Source organism: Lentinula edodes, assembly GCF_021015755.1.
Source record: "Lentinula edodes strain Le(Bin) 0899 ss11 chromosome Unknown C8R40scaffold_22, whole genome shotgun sequence".
NCBI lineage: Eukaryota > Fungi > Basidiomycota > Agaricomycetes > Agaricales > Omphalotaceae > Lentinula > Lentinula edodes.
Genome location: NW_025764328.1, coordinates 336191 through 358788, shown reverse-complemented (window position 1 = coordinate 358788; position 22598 = coordinate 336191). Strand labels below are relative to the sequence as shown.

General features: G+C 46.6%; 2 protein-coding genes across 2 annotated transcripts; both read right to left on the bottom strand.

The window, feature by feature from the left end:
* Positions 1-17540: 17540 nt before the first annotated feature.
* On the bottom strand, positions 17541-19755 carry C8R40DRAFT_1070354 (FAD binding domain-containing protein; the record flags this gene model as incomplete). Its single annotated transcript, XM_046226218.1, has 11 exons — positions 17541-17937; positions 17985-18014; positions 18069-18222; positions 18274-18399; positions 18461-18530; positions 18579-18733; positions 18756-18766; positions 18834-18960; positions 19009-19099; positions 19424-19541; positions 19601-19755. The coding sequence occupies 11 exons, from the start codon at positions 19753-19755 to the stop codon at positions 17541-17543; spliced, it is 1434 nt and encodes a 477-aa protein (XP_046085299.1).
* Positions 19756-20500: 745 nt separating this feature from the next.
* C8R40DRAFT_330672 (uncharacterized protein) lies at positions 20501-22203 on the bottom strand (the record flags this gene model as incomplete). The annotated part of the gene is made up of 12 exons (XM_046234727.1): positions 20501-20825; positions 20873-20907; positions 20961-21045; positions 21103-21232; positions 21289-21315; positions 21376-21495; positions 21549-21557; positions 21613-21665; positions 21806-21836; positions 21894-22010; positions 22059-22114; positions 22170-22203. Coding segments are annotated over 12 exons (995 nt in total), but the record flags the coding sequence as incomplete, so codon positions are not given.
* Positions 22204-22598: the final 395 nt, after the last annotated feature.

Genomic DNA, 22598 nt, shown 5'->3' with positions numbered 1-22598 from the left:
CGCTACACATACCCTTTCGTTCTAGTCCCTCCTTATTGTCTTTTACTTTACCCTGCAGGTACTACTCATATAGCTCCTAGTAGTTAGTCTGGCGCTCCGCACCGATGCGCCGCTCCGTAGATATAAATACTGCCTGTATGCTACTGTAGTTCCTCATTTTAATTATCGTCTTAGATTCCGTCCTTAACTCTGTGCTTCTCTAAGTCTTCAGGCTCAACACCTTGAAGTACGTTCTACTCTACCTTAGGACTTAGACGTTCTCTGGTTCGCTCCTCGTTACCGGCGATACCGCCGCTCCGACTTGGCTGCTCCTCAGCTCCTCCCTTCTATATTCTCAATCTCTGGGGACTAACAGCGTAACGGCGGTGTTGTTAATAACTTCACTACTGTCCCACTCGACCTCCCGCACTTAGACACCTTGTGACCTCTGGCACGGTTACATGGTGTACATGATCTTAACACGCGCACAGACCAGCTAAAACTTTCCATCAAATTGTACTCAGCTTACGGTGCACCAACAAAAATTTCCTGATGACTAAAGGGATAATTGCCGATGCTAACAGGATATAAAACTCTGGTGACTAATAGTATTTCCCGATACTAACGGCTTTCGAGGGCTCAAGCCTAAGAGGGGGATACTGTCAAGCCCATGCCTCGGGCCTCCATTCCGCCACTTGGTATTCCAAAGATCCACCCTTTATTGTACTCTTATTGTTCTTTCTTGCTACACATACCCTTTCATTCTAGTCTCTCCTTATTGTCTTTTACTTTACCCTGCAGGTACTACTCGTATAGCTCCTAGTAGTTAGTCTAGCACTCCACACTGATGCGCCAATCTGTAGATATAAATACTGCCTGTACACTACTGTAGTTCCTCAGTTTAATTATTGACTTAGATTCCCTCCTCAACTTAGTTTTCCTCTAAGTCTTCAGGCTCATCGCCTTGAAGTACGTTCTACTCTAACCTTAGGACTTATAAGTTCTTTGGTTCGCTCCTCGTCATCGGTGTTACCGCCGCTCCGACTTGGCTGCTACTGGCTCCTCCCTTCTATACTCTCAATCTCCGGGGACTAACGGCGTAACGGTGGTGTTGTTAATAACTTCACTACTGTCCCACTTGACCTCCTGCTGTTAGACACCTTGTGGCCTCTGGCATGGTGTACATGATCTTAACACTCCTCTCTTTAGCATCCCATCTTCCCAAACGAGAGATTCCTCTTTGTTGTGTGCAATCCTCTTCAATGCTTCAATCATAGTCATGTCCTTTGGAGCTTCCCTTACTCGATTTACTAGCAGGTCCTTGTTCATGAGGATGGTCGCATTCAGACGTTCTGGAGGTATGAGTACCCTTTCCCTCCCCGCTAGGACCTGATCCCTTTGAGCTCCCTTCTTTGGGTACACATCTGATCTCCGTGTGAGCACGTCCGGCTTGGCTCCCAACCTCCCTGGTCGATAGTTGATGACGAAATCGTAACCTGAAAGGAGCTCTGCCCACCGGGCTTGTCGTACTGTCAACTGCTTCGTAGTGGAGAAGTATTGGAGATTGTTGTGGTCCGAGTATACCTGAATCTGGTGTCGAGATCCTTCGCAATATGCTCTCCATTGTTTGAAGCAGTCCATGATGGCTAGGAGCTCTTTATCGTAGATGTTGTAGTTCAGCTCTGCAGCAATTATGGAGCGTGCATGAAAGGCAATGGGGTGTATCTCCCCCATTTCTGGGTCCAACTGTGATAGGATCCCTGCTATTGCCAAGTCAGAAGTGTCGCATTCAAGGACCACTGGTAGGTCCGGGTTGTAGTGTTCTAAGACTGGCTGAGAATGCTGACTTCAGTAGCTCAAAAGCACTGCTACACTGTGGGGTCCAGTTCCACACAGAATCCTTTCGGAGAAGCTTCGTGAACACCTTGGTGATTCCCAAGTAGTTGTCTATGAACCTCCTATAGAAGTTCACGAATCTGAGGAACGCCTGGAGCTCTTTTACTGTCCTTGGTTTTGGCCAGTCCATTACTGCCTTCACTTTCTCTGGGTCCATGTATACCCCCAACGGTGATATAATCACCCCCAAGTATTCGACAGTGTTGACATGGAACACACATTTTTCCGGCTTTGCATGGAGGTGGTTTGCCCGTAGTCGTTCAAGGACCTTCCTGACGTGTTCCACATGGGATACTTCATCATTTGAATAGATCAGTATGTTGTCCAAGTAAATCACCACACAAATGTCCACCATATTGTGAAAGATCTCGTTCATGAAGAATTGAAATGCGGAGGGAGCACTCGTGAGCCCAAAGGGCATTACCAGGTACTCGAATGACCCATACCGAGTTTGGAATGCAGTCTTCCACTCGTGTCCCTGGGCTACCCTGATGTTGTTGTATCCTGCGCGGAGGTTGATCTTTGTAAAGATCTTCGCCTTCCATAGTTGGTCCACTAAGGTCCCTATCAGTGGTAGAGGGTACCTATTCTTCTTCGTAATCTTGTTCAGAGCTCGATAGTCGACGCAGAGTCGCAGGGTACCATCCTTTTTTTTGGCAAACAAGACAGGAGCTCCCGCGGGGGAACTGGAGGATCATATGAATCCCTTGCCCAACATCTCGTTGATGTACTCCTTAAGAGATTTTAGCTCCTTCTCAGACATGTTGTAGAGCTTCCCTATGGGAGGTATCGCATCCCCTTCCGTTTCAATTTTGATATCATAAGGTCAGTGTGGAGGTAGCATCCTTGCTTCTCTGGGTGAGAATACGTCCGAGTAGTCCTGGTATTGGACGGGAATGGATTTCTTTAACTCCTCCGTCTCCTGGCGCCTCAATGCCTCTTTGTCGAGTTCCTTGACAACCTCCCCTTGTTCCGGACTAGGGTTTCCACTCTCAGGATCCTTTGGTTGCTGCACTCCCTTTGGGGAACTGCTATCACTCGCCCGGCGCATTTCTTCGGTAGGGGACTCTTCCTTTGTGGGCGATATATGGAGGAAATACGCTGGGGTTCCCTCCCTCAATAGGTGATCCATCCCAACAGCTCCTATTAAGCTGATGGGTTTCCCTTGTATGGTGGGGTCCGATTTTTGTTCCACCACATGGGTCCCCGCTATGAGCTGCTTTCTTCGGAAATTGTTACGCCTTATTGAACTCTTGGGAGTTAGACCCAACCTTGAAGGAATCTTGGGTATGTTCAGGCTTTCGATGTCTAAGGTGGGGAGATCGGGGTAAGGTCCATGCTCCCTCCTTTTCTTCCTCCACCTGACTTTTTGTTTAGCTCTAGGCCAGGAAGAGGATCGTTCCGTGTTTCGACTCTTCCACTTTTGATAGGCCTCTTCTGAATCCTTCGCGGGTTGCAGGGTTATTGCCTCCATGGCAGATCATCCGGCCTCAAGGTTTTCCTCCACCTCTTGTTCCGTACTTTTGCTCGCGAACGCTGGCCATTCATTGATCCCCATAAGGATTGGGCCATCTGGTCCTAGATCTTTTTCTGAGGGGAATAATTCGTGTGGACCCGGTTGTTTTGACTCGTGCTCCTCGTCCTTTACTTCCTCCAACTTCACCTTCATCCTCGGAGCTTTAAGAGGAGCTTCAGGAGGTGGTTGGAGAGTTCCTTCGTGTATTTTCTCGCCGTTTACCCCCCTTTCTAGCTCCTCAGTACCTCCCTTGGCGCCTGGTTGAACAACTTCCGACACAAGGGCTGCTGAGATTCGGACGTTTTGGTCCTGGAATGTCAGGCGAAGCTCCTTCCAGTCGATTACTGGGTTGTGCATGCGTAGCCACGGTAGTCCTAGCACAATTGGAGCCGTGGGGTGTAATTGAGTTACTAGGAACTCCACCTTGTGAATTGTTCCATCCACAAAGCTAATCTGGTCAGTGTAGGTCTGCGTTATCAATCCTGCAGAGGTAGGTTGCCCATCCAACAGCTCCAAAGGAATGCTGTTTGTTGAGTCAACCAGATTTTTGGGGTGTTGCATAGCGATGGTTTTGTCTATGAAGCATCTAGTTGCTCCACTATCCACTAGTGTGGCGTATTCTTTGTCTTCATCGAGGTCGGAGAACGGAAAGCGTGTAAGGATGATGAAGGAGTTGTAGGATTGGGATGTGAGACGAGCTGGCTGACTCCCCACGAGTGCAGCTCTTATTGTGGTAGGTGAAGGTGTTGCGGGGCTTTGCAGTTCGCCTTGATCTACCTCAAAGCCCCCTTCCCATTTCCCACTTCGTCCAACAGTTCCTGCTCACCTTCCTTTGGTGAGTCTAGGATGTGAACGTTCCAGATATCGTCCATTCCCTCCCGTTCCTCCACCACGATTCCTGCGTGAATCCATTCTAAAGGATGAGTTGAACCGTCCTTACGACCTCCCCCTTGATTGGTCGTCCCTCTTCCTCAAGTTGAATCGGCCTTGGACGCGCTTTCTGAGCTTCCTTGATCCTCCACTGGTCGTGCCAGTGATTCTGGATTGGGACAGTCCTTTGCCCAGTGCTCCTTTCGTCCACAACGCATGCAGAGCTCCTGTCTTTGTCTTCTCCACTTCTCCGCTCTTTCTTCGGGAGTCCATTTCCTCCTGGTATCAGTAACTCCTGCCAGAAGGACCGCTTTGGTCCATTCTCCTCCATCCCTGCAGTGGCAGCAGTCTTTCTCTTCCCCTTGACCTTCGTTATCGTAGTTTTCCTCTTCCCCCCAAGCTGCGGAAGCCCTTTGTCGTCCTTCTTTCCAGTTGGACCTATTTTGGAACCTCCCTGTCACAGCTGGTTTTGGATTGGAGGTCCAGACATCAGCTGGATCTCGTTCCCTACGCAAGGGAGATTTATAAGGAGCTTCGGGTGCTAGTTCCAACCCGGGAAAGCAACTCAGCCATCCTTGCAGTATTTTTTTGCCGTGGAGGTTCCTCAAACTCTCCGCTTGCACACATACAGCTCCATCCAACTTCATGAACACTCAAGTCCACTTGTCGTAGGATCGAGGTTCTTCCCTTCCGGTAACAACCTGTACAGGCAACCAGGGAGCTACCCCTTTCTTGAGGTATGTCACCAGGGCCTCATCATTAAATCCAGTGTAAGACCTGGGTCAGAATAGGTCTTAGGGTAGGTTTTGGTATACGAAGATTTATGTTGTAGCGTGCTAGGAGCAGGCTGGAGCTTGAAGGGAGCTACGGGAACCGCAACCGAGGACGGGAATGACCTAGTAGTGGCTGGAAGATGAGATGATGACCCTTGAGGGTGTTCCTAGGAGGTCCAGGGAGGTCCCTAAGGCATAGGGAGGTTAAGTAAGAGTGCGGGACCGTACGATATTGTGTATGGTAGATGTGAATGGGTCTCGAGAGTGTAAGCTCCCGAGAAGGTATATGCCAGGGAGGGTAGGTCCCTGGGGACTGGGCTTGAGGATGGACGTCCCCGAGTGTGGGAGGTGGTAACGGAGAAGCGATACGTAGTTCGACGTTACTTAGATCGAGGTCCCGAAGCTTACGAAGTAGCTAGGGAGCTCTGGGAGGTTTGGGGAAGGGTAGCTCACCAAAGCGTTTAGGCGTTGGGGAGCTTTAGTAATGTTAGAGGGAGCTCGGAGACTCACTCGGAAGGCTTAGACTTGAAGTAAAAGTGTATATTCAATCGTATAGATGATCAGAGAGACAATAGATGAGAGTAAAGAGAATTCCGTATAGGTAGCAGGTACAAAGGGACAGGGACTGGACCTATGTAAAGGGTGTGTGTTCAAAATATACCAAGCTGGGGCTTGGGGACGTATCAGAGCTACTTAAATAGGTACAGGAAGTGAACAAGGGAACATCAGGGGCCATGAGGCGTGTAATCAAGATTAGTAGCTTAATGGGGTAGGTGTAGGAGGGCTTCAAATGCGTGTCAGGGGAGGTTTAGGAGCTGTCTTGGGTAGGTACAGGCGTGGATCGATTCTTGGGGAGGTACGGGCGTGGACCGGTGCAGAGGGGTGAGAGTGTATGGCTGATACTGGGGCTGTCCTGGTCGTCACCATTAAGAGGGCTGTGGATAATGGTCGAGGCATGACAGGAGGAATGTGTACAGGGTTGGGAACCAGCCGAGCTGTCAGATCTTGTCCAGAAATCTGGGATGAATGTTGTGCGCCATCCATCCTTACCTCGCTGAACTGATATTGCTGCATCAAGACTGGGGTTACCGGTTTCATTTGCAGGTTAACTCTGGGGGGAGGAGTCAAATTTTGAACCAAGACATGTACAGTGGGGGAGGTCCCCGAGCGTAACTGGGGGCTCCTCGTGGCCATATTGCCGGGGTTAAGGAATTCAGGAACCTCGTTATTTCTGGGCGATGAATGTTCTGTCCCTGGAAATGACCATCAGAACCATGGAGCTGCCCTTTCTGGTCAAATTGCTCCAACGGGAACTCCCCTACACCCTCTGATTCGCATTGGACCATGTACGAGGTTCCCCGATTATCCGCAACCAGTCTGCGACAGAATTCCAAGGCCCTTTCTAGATTCGATCCAGAAAGTTCCTCAGACAGCATCAGAGTATCTGATTTCGCTAGTAACGTCCGATGTCGGGTCTCCTGCGAACACAACATTGCTTCGGACTCCTCACTTCTCACCAGAAGTTGGTGCATATGACTCATGGGCATATATGTATACACCGTCTGTCTGCTACGGACCCGGACAGGACTATCCTGATCGGGCATTGATTCCACTGGAGCAAGGAGGTGTACAGTGGTATATCTCCTGCATCTATGATTTTTTGCAGTGATTGCGTTGACATCCTTGTTGCTTTCTTCATCGATTTTAGCTGCCGCCGCCGCTAGGTTTGCATTTCGAAGTATTTGGATAGCCTGGTAGTTTGGGATATTAACCCTTGAAGGGGGGGTTCGAATTGTACGGCTCCTGATCTGTAGTTAGATGCTCGGTACAATATACGTAGCCCCACTTTGCCACAGAACTCCTTCTCTTTTCCATGGGTATGAGGGAGGAGGGGAAGTATGAATGATCGTCCATAACGAGCCTCTGCCTCTAACAATTCTAACATCTGCTCCGGGTCCAATAGGACATTGTACAACCAGAGAAAGTCTGATCGGTTTGCCGGGGTCATCAGCCACTGTTGAGCCTTCTCTGGGAGGTCTATTTCCAGTTGAGTTCCCACTGTTAGGAACTGTACCTGTAGGTCTGAAAATTCGAGACCATCTCCCAATGTTTCGATCCCCATCGACTCCAATACCTGCCGTAAGACCATAGCTACGTCCTCCGGGAGGCACTCCTGGATTCTAATGACGTCTTCCAGTCGCAACGTCATCTCCAACAATGGTTGCACTGGGAAGTGGGTCCTACTATGGTGTATTGCGTGTGTACGCTCCCAGTTGGGCATATTCATAGCTGGACTCTTCAAGAGGCCAGAGAGTGAACTTCCTTGTCTCGGAGGAGGAGGGTTAAGGGACTGTACGGGAGGAGTCGGTAGCCTCCTGGATGACGCCTGAGACTGTTCAGATGCTGCGGGTGATACCCTCCTCTCCGGAAGTTTCTCCTGTTGTCGTACCATAAGAGAATCCGGATTCTCCCTTGTATCCTTTCAATAGCGGCTACTTGGCCGCTGACTCTTCCACCTGCATTCGAAGCTGACTCCATGTCTAGCTGTGGTACCAGTCCAGGGGGAGGTCCTCTCATTCCCCAGGTAGGGGAATAGGCAAAACCTCCCATGGGGCTACTGGCAGACTGGGCGTAACACATGGAGGTATACCTCCGTTGTGGTGGTCCCATCCCAGGTTCTACTAGAGGGGGCTCCTGAACTGCAGGTTGACGTCCCTCGGGGGTCCTTACATTGCTAGCGGTTTCATCCCCGAACGACTGTACTGGGATGGACATCAGGCGTTGACCAGCTGCCACTGTGATGATAGTGGATCTAGCAGCCTGGTTTGACTTTTGAGCTTTTGTTGTGTTTCCACGAGATAAGGCACTCTTTTGTTTCTTCGATTCGAGTTTGGAACTAGAAGGTTGTTCCATTGACGTTGCAGACATTTCGTCGCGAGCTTGAAGGGAGCTATGGGAACCGCGACCGAGGACAGGAATGACCTAGTAGTGGCTGGGATAGAGAGATGTGACCCTTGAAGTACGCAGCCCCTATCATTTTCCCTTTCTTGCTGTCTCGACGCCTTTACTTGTATGATACATCATCCCATCACTGTCAACCCCCATCGATTACTGATCCACCTGACCCACCTTCTCTTTCTATCGGCTTCCGCCACCTTCTTTGCCCCTGAACTGTACAGTATTACATCGTTGTTTCTTGCAGACTGGATTATGTATATATAGCCAACCCCCCACAGCCTGGTCCCTTATCTTGACCTCTCTGTCATTATCTGGGACCAGGTATGTGCTTACTTACTATTACCTATGACTATGATACTCAATATATCTCTGTCATTATCTGGGACCAGTTTGCCTCCGCTCTGCTTAGTCGCTCCGCCTCACTGCCTTGCTCAGTCACTCCGCCTCTGCCGCTTCGTGACAGTCCCTAAGGCATAGGTAGGGGAGGTAGAAGTATGGAACCTAGTTAGGGGGTGGCTTTGACATTACCTAGATCGAGGTCCCAGAGCTTGTGGAGCAATTGGGGAGCTCGAGGAGGTTTGGGGGAGGTTAGCTCACCAAGGCGTTAGGCGTTGGGGAGCTTTAGTATTGTTCGAGGGAGCTTGGAGACTCACTTGGATTGCTTAGACGTGAAGTAAAAGTGTATATTGGATCGTATAGATGATTGTAGAGACAATAGACAAGAGTAGAGAGAAACTGAGATAGAGAAACAGAGAGTAAAGAGAAATCCGTATGGTTAGCAGGTACAAAGGGACAGGGACTGGACCTATGCAAAAGGGTGTGTGTTCAAAATATACCAAGCTGGGGCTTGGGGATGTTGCGGAGCTACTTAAATAGGTACGGGAAGTGAACAAGGGAACATCAGGGGGTCTAGAGGACATGAGGCAGGTGATTGAGATTAGTACTTAATGGGGCTGGTGGTAGGAGGGTTTCGTACACATATCGGGATGGTTGTCAGGACGTTTGGGTAGGTACACATCAGGGAAGTGGTGGTACTGTTTTGGGGAGGTGCGTACTGTCTCGGGGATGTCTTGGGGAGGTGCAAAGATAGGTAGGGAGTGTGAGAACGTGTGGCTGGTGCTGGGGTTGGTCTGGTTGCAGTCAGGGCATGACACTATTATCATTTTATTTATAATTATAGTGATATTGTTGTGCCAATGACCCGGCTTACCTGGAAGGGCACTCCCTGGATCTGGGACAACGACTGTCAAGAGGCTTTTGAAAACCTCAAAATTACTTTTACTTTTGCGCCTATTCTCGCTCACTGGGAACCCAATCGTCCTATTATTGTGGAAACCAACGCTTCCGATTACGCCATTGTGGCAATTCTCTCCATTCAGACTGTTGACAGTGAAATTCATCCTTTAGCTTTCCTTTCCAGAACTCTTCACACTGCGGAGCTCAACTACGACACTCACAACAAAGAGCTCCTCGCCATCTTCGAAGCTTTCAAAGCTTGGCATCATTATCTGGAAGGTTCCGGTGATCCGGTGGATGTTGTCACCGATCACAAAAATCTTGAGTATTTTTCTACAACCAAGATTCTCACCTGCCAACAGGTCCATTGGTAATCCATTTCTGGCTGGGAAAGCTCGGCGAAAAACCCAATTCAATAACTAGACGCTGGGATGTCTATCCCAAAGAGGGGGATATTGGCTACATGCAAGTCAACCCTCACAACTTCAGACCTATCTTTACTAATGAGCAACTAACTACATCTCTTCAAGCTACCTTCTTAGAAGGCCCGATGCTCCGAGTCTCTATTGTTATGGATATCGAAGCTCTGCATCAAGCTATCATTCTCACTCTTCCGAAGGACCTGAGCTCTGTTGTTGGCTTGGAACTTGCAAAAGATCCTTCCAATGAACGTTGGAGCTTAGGTAGTGATGGGTTATTACGCCTTGACGAGTGTATTTATGTTCTGAATCACGGCAATCTTCGCCTTCAAGTCCTCCGCTACTTTCACAATCATCTACCCCCAAGCCATTTTGGCCAGAACCGAACTCTAGAGGTTGTCAATACACCTGGCCCAAGGTCAGAGACTTTGTTTGTGACTGCGTCTCCTCCTGCACTACTTGCGGTCGCAATAAGCCTCGGCATCATCGGCCTTATGGCTTATTGAAACCTCTGCTGGTTCCAGTCTGACCATGGGATTCGATCTCCATAGACTTCATTGAGCAACTGCCAATGTCGAATGGCTATACAGCTATCCTAGTCATTGTGGATCGATTATCCAAGCAAGCAATCTTTATTCCAACTTTCGACACCATTACTTCTGAACAACTAGCTGAGCTTTTTGTTATTCATGTTTTCTCTAAGCATGGTGTCCCTAATCATGTTACTTCAAATCGTAGTTCCGAATTTGTTTCGGCATTTTTCCGGGCTCTCGGTAAAGCGCTCTCCATGGAACTTCACTATACCTCCGGATATCATCCGGAAGCTGATGGGCAGACCGAGCATGTCAACCAAACTCTTGAGCAGTACATCAGGATCTATTGCTCCTATCAACAAGATGACTGGTCACACTTACTTCCGATTGCTGAGTTCGCCTATAACAACGCTCCTAATGCTTCCACAGGTATTACTCCATTCTTCGCTAACAAAGGATACCATCCAAATATCACCGTTCGGCCTGAGGTCGACATGAAGTCTGATCTAGCCAGAGAATTCGTCGTCAATCTCAATGAACTCCACGTCTTCCTTCAAGAGGAAATCCTTCTAGCTCAATCTCGTTACAAGGAACAAGCTGATAGGAAAAGAATCTCACACCCGGAGTTCCCGATCCGTTCCAAAGTTTTTGTCCTTGCTAAGCATATTCGATCTACTCGTCCTACTGAAAAATTCTCTGAAAAATATCTTGGTCCTTTCAAGGTCATCAGTCGACCTGGTACTTTATTTTACGAGCTCAAGCTCCCGGAATATCTTCGCCGGATTCACCCAGTCTTCCACATCTCACAGCTGGAGCCGGTAACGAGCTTGCCTCGTTTTTGTGTGAAAGAGAAAGGAAGGAATCTAATGGGCACTCCAACCAACCAATCTAATACACAATATGCAAGTTCACTGCTATCAAATTTATTTAATAGCAAGGGGTAGCATTGGCAAAGGTTCCGCAAAGCTTTGAGAGCTAAGTAAGAAGCTTTGATCAATCAATTTGAATCGTTCTAAGGATTCGGTATATTCCTTTGATCAAGGTAGATTCAGCATGATTTGTGCTTTGATTGTATTGATATGGGTATATCAAGAATTGGGGGTTTGAATCAAAGTAAATGAAAACCGAAACACACAGACCCCTACGGAGGGCTAGAACTATGTGCTGGCACAACCACACAGCGTGATTTGCCCTTAAGACCAACAACTGATCCTAAGTTCGAAGAATACCCAACAACTGGATATACTTCTCGCAGTCACAAGGAGCAGAACACAATGTTCCTATACTCACAAGTGCCGGGCCCAAATGGCTGCTAGCGAAGAGGGTTCAGTCTGGCGGGAGTGTGTCTTTCCTTTTTATGGATTAGCACTGCAATGTCATCCCAAAATCACTTGTATTCCAGATACATCGGATTGCTATTTATACATACAGAATATAGAGTCGCACAGTACAATTAATTTAATACAATAAACGTTTGGAACCGCAAGGAAAGTATGAGCCCCTGCATGACCATGGAAAAGGAAGCTCAGTTTTCGAAGGCAAATAAGGAAGCGATTGAATGTGCATACATTCACCTCTTGATTCTCTTTCACCATCATCTACAACTCAAAGTGCAGAAAGTACTTGGTAGAATTAAGTTCCTTTCACATGTTAGAATAAATTTTCACAACCTTCACGTACTCGCTTTGCCATGGACGCTCAACTGCACTTCACCAGAGCTCGGGCTCGTGCCACCCGACGAGAAGATGACAATCCTGCTCCTCGCCAGCGGGCATCCTTGCGCCAGAGCATCCTGGGCCCTCCTCCAGCTTCGGCTGACAAAAACCCAGCTTTGTCAGATGGTTTTGCAGACCTCCCGGCTACACCTCCACCTACCCAGGCCCAGCCGTTTGTTCAACCGGCGTCGATCCACCCTCTTCTATGGGCAACTTTGTTTGGGAGAGGTTCTACCAGCTTCCTCACTCACTTCGAGATACATTAATTCCAAACTTCCCCTCCTCAGTGATCTATCTATCACAGCTACACCTAGTGACAAATCATCTGCAAAGCTACGACTCCCTTGTACGAAGACACAGCAATTGAGGGGGGAATCCGCCATGATCATCAACCACTCAGCGAGGACGAATCCAGTCAGAGCTCTGTCTCGCCACATTGAAGTCAACAGGTTGACGGCATCAGACCCTCTATTCTCATACTAACTAGCGAATGATTCCCTGCAAGTTCTGACCAAAAAAGACTTCCTCCATTATTGTAACAGGGTCTGGTCCCGCGCAGGCATCAACAGGATCACAGGTCATTCCTTCAGGATTGGCAGAACCACGCACTACCTCACGAAAGGGATTCGTCCCGACATTGTCAAGGCAATGGGCAGGTGGAAGTCCGATGCCTTCCTCAAATATTGGCGAAACCTAGACACGTTGGCCTCCATTCATGTCCATCACCTCCACGTCAGACAAGACTTACATCGTCGCACTCTTCACAGGTGTTCCGCTCCAAACTAGTTATAATTACCAGAACACTCACATACTGAATCTCACCATGATTCCACAGGCTTGGCTTAGCTCTCTGGGTTTGTCCACTCCTTATACCTCGTTCGACGTGCCAGTGGCTTCACTGTATCGAGTTGGGTTTGTCTTCACACTTGGTTTTTCTCGCAACCCCAGAGCGAAAAATTTATCCAACCTACTCTTCAGCAGCCCGAATAAATTTTCCGTGCCCTAGCCCATCACAAGCTATCAGTACAGACTACGATACGTTGACATCTCTCGATACTCTTTGAACCTGTATAGATACATTCTCGATTCCTGTTGCAATCTCGAAACTTCTACAATTGGTCAGATACCATTTAATTTGAATCTACATGTCCTTATTTGGTCCATAATGGTTCCAAGATTCGAGTATACCTTCAAACATGGGTAGGTACTTCATTATTCATTTAATTTAATTGTTTTGGAGAATGACTCGAATGGTGTTCAGCTGTCATTGCTGTTCAACACTTACTTCGATCGTTTGTCACCTCGTCTGGAGGCAAATCAGCTCTCCTCAATTCTAATCCTATCAATCTGATTCATCTGGATTAAACTAATTGCTTCTCTCTTTCAATAGACACCCATTGTGCCTACACTCTTTCAAGGGAGTTACGCATAGTATTCATTTAATTGCATTCTTCAATATTTTCTATGTCAGGACTCCTTGATATTCATTTGATATGTCTTTGGAGCCTCGCAGTACTTCGATCATTCTTCTAGTCATTTTCCTCAACCATGCAACCTGATTGGTCTATTAGACTAAATCGCAGTCTTTTAGATTAATGCATGATCTCATTCTAGAAGGAGTATTTGATAATTCCTGAGTTCTAGAAAGTCATTTTGAGTCAATCCTCGGCTCATGGTCACTTGAGTAAGTTCTTCCAAACTCCTGCCAGTGTAAGGTCCAATAAAAATACCCTTGGTATGTCATACATGAATGGTCATCCTTCGGATGTAGTCCGAGTCTGGTATAATCCTGCTTGACAAACAGGTAGACTACTATCCGAAGGTAGTATCGGGGATGGGTAAACTGACCAACTTGTGGAAGTATGGGTATATGGTCCCTTCAACTTATTAAACTGATTCAGTATTGACTTTGACTGTCAATCTGAGTCTCAATTACAGTCCTCTCAATATGAATCTATGCGTGAAAATGTCACAATTCACAGCATAGACGTCTAGCCAAAATTTAGGCATGTCACCGGTTACGCCGAACCCATTCCCGAATCGTACTCAATCTCCTCCACCTCCAATTGAAGTTGATGGTGAAGAGGAGTACAACGTTGCCGAAATCCTTGACTCCAAACTGGATAGAAGGTATAAACATTGTCCCCTTTGTTATTACATCCGGTGGGCCGGTTACGGAGGTACCGACGATGAATTTTCTTGGGTTGCTGCTGATGAACTGGTACCCGCCTTCCACGCTCGATACCCTCAGAAACCTGGACCTTGATCACAAGAAATCATTTTATTCCTTTCCCGATTCCGCCGTGCTCCGCTGAAGTTTACTTTGTGCATTTAGAGGGTAAATGTCAAGTCCATGCCTCGGGCCTTCATTCCGCCGCTCGGTACTCCGAAGATCCACTCTTATTGTAATCTTACTCTTATTGTTCTTTCTCGCTACACATACCCTTTCGTTCTAGTCCCTTCTTATTGTCTTTTACTTTACCCTGCAGGTACTACTCGTATAGCTCCTAGTAGTTAGTCTGGTGCTCCGCACCGCTGCGCCGTTCCGTAGATATAAATACTGCCTGTACGCTACTGTAGTTCCTCAGTTTAATTATTGACTTAGATTCCCTCCTTAACTCTGTGCTCCTCTAAGTCTTCAGGCTCTCTGCCTTGAAGTACTCTCTACTATAACCTTAGGACTTAGACGTTCTCTGGTTCGCTCCTCGTCACCGGCGATACCGCCGCTCCGACCTGGCTGCTACTTAGCTCCTCTCTCTCTACTCTTGATCTCCGGGGACTAACGGTGTAACGGCGGTGTTGTTAATAATGAGGCTACAAGAAGATTACAAGAAGAGGCCGGAGGGCCGATGTCCGATGTCCGATGCTACTCTACTCCGCCCTCTCCTTCCCCTTCTCCAACTGCGCCATCGTCGGCGCCGTTCCCTCCTCTACCATCTCCTCCTCATCTCCTTCCCCATCTTCCTCCATTCCCTGCTCCTCTACTTCCTTCTCCCTTTCGCAATCCTCTTCTTCGTCGCTGTCCATAACCCTTCTCCACTTCCTCGACAATCCCGACGGCCCCGCTTCCGGCAGTTCAGGGGGCATTCTCCTCCTCCTCGCGGCATCCGTTATAAACCAGTCCAGCTTCCAGTTGAAGTGTCGATGGTAGGTGTTGGCTTTCACCTGTCCATCATGGAGCTGTCGGTTGTCGGCAAGTAGTTGGGCTACCTGGCTCTCCAGGACAGCCAGGCGCTGGCCGGTTGGGTTGGAGCCGCCTTCTCGCTTTACCGTTGACAGCCATCCAGAATAAGAACACCGTACCTTGGCATCGTGACACGGCTTGCAGATTACTGAGCTCCTCTTGCCAGCCTGCATCTGTCAAGAGAGCTTTTCACCCTGCATCACTTGCAAGGCTCCTTGTCATCATCGTCGTTGTTGTCACCATCATCACCATCATCCGGATCCCCGCCGACCAGCTGAAGGATTTTGCAAGTCAGTATTAGCGGAGCAGTTAGTAAAAGATCTTACCTCTGCCCGTGCTTTCCCCTTTCCTTTACTCTTCGTCCTCTGAATTTCTACAACGGGTCTCCGCAGAGAAGCCGGCACCTTGCTGGGAGAGGTCCCCCATTGACTTCTAGCGGTTGCCGCAGTGGCCAACAGCCTCCTTTTGTTGTCGAGCCCATTTGGCCCACTCCTGCGCCTCCTGCGCCTTTTTCTTCTTCTCTGCTGCCGCCCTTGCAGCCTCTTCCTCAGCTTTCTTCCTTGCGGCCTCCGCCGCCTTTCTCGCTCTCACCTTCTCCACTTGTGCCTGTGCCTTCCTAATAATAATAGCATCCTCGTCTTTGTCTTCTAAGTCTTCCTCCTCGTGGACGGCGGAGTTGGAAGGTGGTGGTGGTGGCGGTGGTGCGGGGTGCGACCTCGAAGGGCCGGCAGTAGAAGGAATAGTAGTGGTGGTAGTACGACTGGCGGACATTGTGGACTTAGAACTTTTTGGAGAAGTTAGGCCCTTAACGGTAAAACCCTGGACCTTTTATAGGGAACAACCGTGCACGGACCAGCGAAAATTTTCCATTGAATTGTACTCGGCTTACGGTGAACCAACGAAATTTTCCTGATGACTAAAGGGATAAATGCCAATGCTAACGGGATATAAAATTTTTTCTCTGGTGACTGATAGTATTTCCCGATACTAACGGCTTTCGAGGGCTCAAGCCTAAGAGGGGGATACTGTCAATGTCATGAAGTACGTAGCCCCTATCATTTTCCTTTTCTCACCGTCTCGACGCCCTTACTTGTACGATTACATCACTGTCAAATTCCATCGATTACTGATCCACCTAACCCCCATCATCGATTACTGATCCACCTGTTACCCTTCTCCTTCTACTGGCTTCCGCCACCTTCCTTGTTCCTAAACTGTACAGTATTACATCGTCATTTCTCGCAGATCGGATTATGTATATAAAGCCAATCCCTCACAGCCTGGTCCCTTATCTTGACCTCTCTGACATTATCTGGAACCAGGTATGTGCTTACTTATTGTTACCTATGACTACGATACTCAATATATCTCTGTCATTATCTGGGACCAGTTTGCCTCCGCTCCACTTAAGTCACTCCGCCTCATCGCCTTGCTTAGTCACTCCGCTTCCCTGCTCCGCTAGTCACTCCGCCTCTGCCGCTTCGTGACAGTCAAGTCCATGCCTCGGGCCTCCATTCCGCCGCTCGGTATTCCGAAGATCCACCTTTTATTGTAATCTCTCCTTATTGTTCTTTCTCGCTACACATACCCTTTCATTCTAGTCTCTCCTTATTGTCTTTTACTTTACCCTGCAGGTACTACTCATATAGCTCCTAGTAGTTAGTCTGGCGCTCCGCACCGATGCACCGATCCGTAGATATAAATACTGCCTGTACGCTACTGTAGTTCCTCAGTTTAATTATCAACTTAGCTCTTCTCTAAGTCTTCAGGCTCAACGCCTTGAAGTACGTCTACTCTACCTTAGGACTTAAACATTCTTTGGTTCGCTCCTTGTCACCGGTGTTACCGCCGCTCCGACTTGGCTGCTACTTAGCTCCTCCCTTCTATACTCTCGATATCTGGGGACTAATGGCGTAACGGCGATGTTGTTAATAACTTCACTACTGTCCCACTCGACCTTCCGCCCTTAGACACCTTGTGGCCCTGGCATGGTTATACAGTGTACATAATCTTAACAGGTGGTTGTACTGTCTTGGGGAGGTACCGGGAGCATGAGATACGTGAGGTAGGGGGTGTGGGAGCATGTGGTTGCTGCTGGGACTGGTCTGGTTGTAGTCAGGGCATGACAGCCACTAGAAGTGATGTCAAAAAGTTCCTTTTGTGATCTAAGCAGATTTCAAGCAGGTGTTTATTCTCTCTTTGAAATCTGGTCTCAGTGATGAGTTAACCCCTGTACCATTCAATGAAATTTATATTTCTACAGACATTTCAGGAACTTGCAGATAAAAAGTGCATTTTCCTCTGAAATTTCTAAAATGGCTGAAATATATCCATCCGGACGCACAAGCACCATTCCACTTTGTTCAGATATTGTGTTGAAATATGTTCTATGAACACTGTGTTGACCCATTGTATATATCCTATTTCTTTTTGCTCAATTTCCAAGATTCATGTAGTGTAATTATGAAATATACCTTTTCCAATCACGTAAAATGGTTGGTACTTGTTTCCAGATATTGCTTTCCTTGGAATTGATGATGATTGTGTACATGGTAAATCTTTGCAGTAAACTGGCATCTTCCTTATCCTTTGAGTCGGCCATCTTTTGGAATGTTTGTGTCAGGCCTTGTAATGCAGTATAATGTCTGTGATCAAAAAGGTCGCCAGCAAATATGAGGACCTTAAATAATACATCACAGGGTGCTAGATCTTGCATGTCCATTGGCTGCCAATCGGCCATCCGGATAATTTCGGTTGGAGGAAGACGGGTTCCCACTGCTAACCCAGAAATGTCAAGTGTTCCCTTCTGACTTTCTAATTCAATGACAAGGCGAGACTTGTAACGGATACCAATGCCACTAAAAAAGATTAATGAGTGTTGTAGGGTTGTGCTGACTTTGCTGACCTGCTAAACAAATTCTGCTGATGCAGCATTCTGTTCAAAGCTTGAGTCAGCTCATCAATGAACTCTCAAGAAACATTTGCCTACGATGAATATACAGATGCCTTGCAACCATCAAGAGTGGCCGAAATTGCCTTATCAAATTTGATAAGTTGGTGCGCCAGTGCGCGTCGTTCAGTCTCATATGTATCGAGCAATGAGTCATCACTCCATCCTTTGACCACCCAAGCCAGTTTCCAAGCTGTCAGTCAGCCAAAGTCAGCCAATGCTCATGGTTTTACTATCCTCTTACCAAGATTATGGGCATCACCCATGGAAACATTTGCACCTTGGCCTGCTTTTGGGGAGTGTGTATGAGCACTATCTCCAGCAATAAAGGCAGATCCAACACGAAATGTATCAGCAACTTTCTGTGATGCTGTAGCATGTTTATATGTGTATCAATTTCCATTTGTTTGTCTGTACGGTTACAGGGTTACCTGAAAATACTGTGGACCAAAATATTTTGGTGAAAATGATCTTGTAAGGTTGGAGACCATTTGAAATATGCTAGGTAACTCCTTGAGCATAGACTCAAAAGAAATCAATAACACTGACCTGGAGGAGCTTCTTTTCTGTGTACTTGGCCGCGGTCATTGTATCAGAATTAGCTTGGCATGTGATTTGGTCCTCTGATGAACACTGAACATATATCCTGAGTTTGTCCTCTTCTCGGGGGATAATCTCTTTCCACCTCAGCAAATTGAAGAATACTGATACTGAATTTGCACTTACAATGATAGCACCTTGCGATGATTGAATAATGCATTTCAAACGAAAATCCGGGAAGTCAGTATGTGCGCAAACATCTACCACGCCCCAAACATTCTCTTATAATTCCATTGAATTTGCAAGAAAATCTGGAAAATATATAATGACTTGCCTGCTCGTTCACCCTCCAATTTCACTCCAATTTGTTGTCGCACCCAAGAGTGAGCACCTACAACATGAGATCAGCATCTCAACCCATATCTGTGCCCAAAATTACCATCGGCGCCGATGATATATTTTGCCTGAATTTGCGAAGTGCTAGAAGGCGGCTTTCTTCCCAACTTGTCCACCAAATGCTTGACAGTAAGCTACATAGCAATCACTAAGGAAGGAAATCATTCTCATCATGAGGTCTGACAACTACCACAATTTCTTTGCTTGTTCCAACTATAGATTGATATTGAACATGCATGGGCTCTGCAGGTTGCAGAATGACACCGTTTTTGCATTTGAGCTCAGAATGGAGAGTACTTTCAATAATTTGAATGCTTGCTGTCAGCTCATAGGGAAATCGGCAATCCACAATCATGTTCTGGCAAGGTATCCCCCTTTCAATGCCATTTCCATTCCTTTCATAATTAACCTGTCATCTCATTGAGCTGGATAATCAGAAATCATGCATCGAGACACACCAATCCATGTACTGTGGCTGCTTGTTTGGAAAACTTATCCAGAAATCCATAACTGTTCCAAATCTCCAATGTCCGAGGTTGTAAGCCATCTGCATTACCATAGATCTCGCCAGCATCTCTGAACAGATGCATTGCTTTGTAGCATTCTAGAAAACTTGTTATTGGTGAAACACTTACCGGCGTTCCACCACCATGACCCCAAGACCGAAGCTTGCAAGAGCCTGGGCCGCCATAAGACCAGTAGGTCCAGCTCCAATAATTACGACATCGGTTTTGAATGAAGAAGGATTTGACGAATTTGGCACTTTAGATTCGACACAGGCAGAAATCATAATGGGAAGGGTGTTATTATAGGTCATTGTCCATTGATGTTTAAATAGGACTGACGGGGTATAAATCCGGTGATTGAGCCTTTGCTTATAGATATTTATTCTGTCAATACATTTTTTGGCATCCAATCAGCAAGCTCCGCCGATGGCATACACAGCACCCACCTCTTTCGAATCAAATGACACAAAAACGGTATTAGATGACTTCCCACAGGAATTACACCAGACTGTATTAGTGTGTTTGATTATTCTACAGTACATGGTAAACTAGTTGTTTGGGAATCAGACCTCGCCAGTATAATTGATATCCTATCCTATCCAGAAAATTAATTTGTGCCACCAATATAAGTGAGCCTAAGCGAATATATCCAGACAGCGGCTTCTCAGAAGCTACATCAAAACCAACTTCCAATGGCCCCCCTACTTACCCTGTTGTCAACTGGTTTTTGGTGTCCCATCAACAGTCTGCACATCACATCAAATGCCGTTGATAGTTAAATGCATGTTAACTCTAGAATAATCGCAACAGGAAATCACCCATTCATCTGCAAAATCTGTTTTCTTGGCGAATTCTCCAAGAGCAGTTGAGAGTGCTTCCCAGTAGCCAAAGCACCCAGAGCAAGTTGAAAATTTTGCTCTCTGTGCTTTGGGTGCTGACTGCCATGTTCAGTACTGAGTAATGGGCCATTCCGCTTGCCGCGATAGTGGCTGGATAGATTAATTTCAAGTTTACATAAACCAAATATAGCTACTAACATGTGTAGAATCAACTGCTCTATCCCACCCTGAGAGGCCTCTCGTCTAGTTCAATTATTTCACCGGAGCCATACAGTTTTTCTTCATCTTCTCCATTGAAGGCACCTTCAAAAAAGCTTCCATAGAGTTCATCACCAAGATGGCCAACAGAAAAGAAGTCCATGTTATTCCCAGCACTAGAATCCACCTTTCGACCAAAATTCAGGCCACGGCCTTGTGGTGAGGGAACTGCCGTTGATTCTTCATCCAGGGTAATTGTCTTTTTTAAATTGAGTTGGAGTCGTGCCACCATGATAGCAGTAAGAATCTGGCTGAAGCTACGACATTGTTAACATATTTCACAGGCCATAATGCTGTAACATACCTTGCGCCAACAGCTTTCAGGTCCTCGACCGCTAGCTGAGATTCGAAGAGTGAATACTGACATATGATAAATTGAAAGATTGACCCACAAAATAAATCATAACATTCATTATATTCACACTACATATTAATGCAAAGTAAATTATGCCATCTCGAAGAATTAACTGCATTGTTCTACCTCAGCCAGTTAGTATGGGATGCAAAGAAAAGGGAGAAGAAATTCAGGCTCACGATATATGTCCGTGCTTGCTTCTATAGCGAATTGTTCTCCATAAAGTCAGAAAGAAGATGCATGAATCTGTCACAAGTGGAGCAGCCCACAAGGCAGCCATCCATTGTGATCGCCCAGTCAATACGCAGCCTGATTGATGGATAATTTCAGCAAAAGATGAAGACCACAAGATCATGGTGCCTGACCTGGAAATCCATCTGGGAGAGGGACTCCTACGTTTTGTTGAAATGATATTATGAGAGAAATGCAGTGTTGAAGATAAAATAACTCACTTTCTCCAAAATGAACAGCCCACCCACTAAAGAAAATTTGGGCTACAAGTACTGGGAGGAGCAACATCAGGATACATTTGCTTCTAAGGTACAAGGCATAAACACGAAGGATCATAGAAACTATGTAGTGGTGAGGACAGTAGTAATGTTCCAAATAATGTTTCCAGACTGACGTTCAGCGACTGAAAGACAATATTAATAAGAAATTATAAGGACCTAAACAAGGTTCAGCCCTACCAGTAACAAGACATAAGGTAGTGGCTCCGGCAAACTTGACATATCGATTACACCTGCAGAAGATGAAAGCATGATTCAGTATCAATTTGTTCATCGACCTTTGTACCAACACACATCTAAAGAATAGAACAATAACTATAGATTAGGTCCGAGCTTTTGGCCACAAAACTAGGGCAACTCAGCAAATGAACGCACTGAGTGGGTCCATGATGTTTCATGAAATTCTGTATGTTTATCTCTGTCATTATGTTCACAAAGGTCACAGTATAACAATGGCTCACCAAATTGCAGTATGATGAATTGACAGTGCGTTAAGTATCGGTTTATATAGAAGAGAAGAGAAGCAAATGTCATGGGTTGCGACCAAATTTTATCCACTTCATCCGAGAATGTAATGGCTTTCTGTCTTTCAGAAATTGACGGACCACTCTGTTAAATACTCATACCATGGTCCCAAACATATAGGGCATAATTCGAGGTTTGGAACATGTAGTTGCTGTTCCTAAAACTAGTTCAACTTGGATTCATGATACTGGGCTAAGGCTGTATGAACTTACAGATGCAAGAAAGAAGTAGCCAAGGATTCCATGTCGAAACTGTAGTCTACACATCCTGCGCCTCTTACACTTTATAGCCATGCATGGTTTCAGTTGGAATTTGCTAAATGATATGGGTGCTGTGCACTATTTCCGGTATTGTATTAATTTTGATCTTGCTAGCAGGCAGATCGGATCATTGGAGGTTCATTTGTGATCATCTCGCTGAAACCCCTCTCTACAATACAGCCAGTAGACCACATTTATTAGCCATTGTATTTCATCCTTTAGTGTCATGCCCTGCATGGTAGTCCCCGACTCTGAAAGTGAACATTTTGGTTGAGTAACTTGAAAGCTGTAAAATATGGAACCTCATTTCCTTTTCTATGTAGAAGGTGTCCTCAAGGAAGGAGCTCATCGCAAGCTTTCATGATGGTAGTGTCCTGGTGA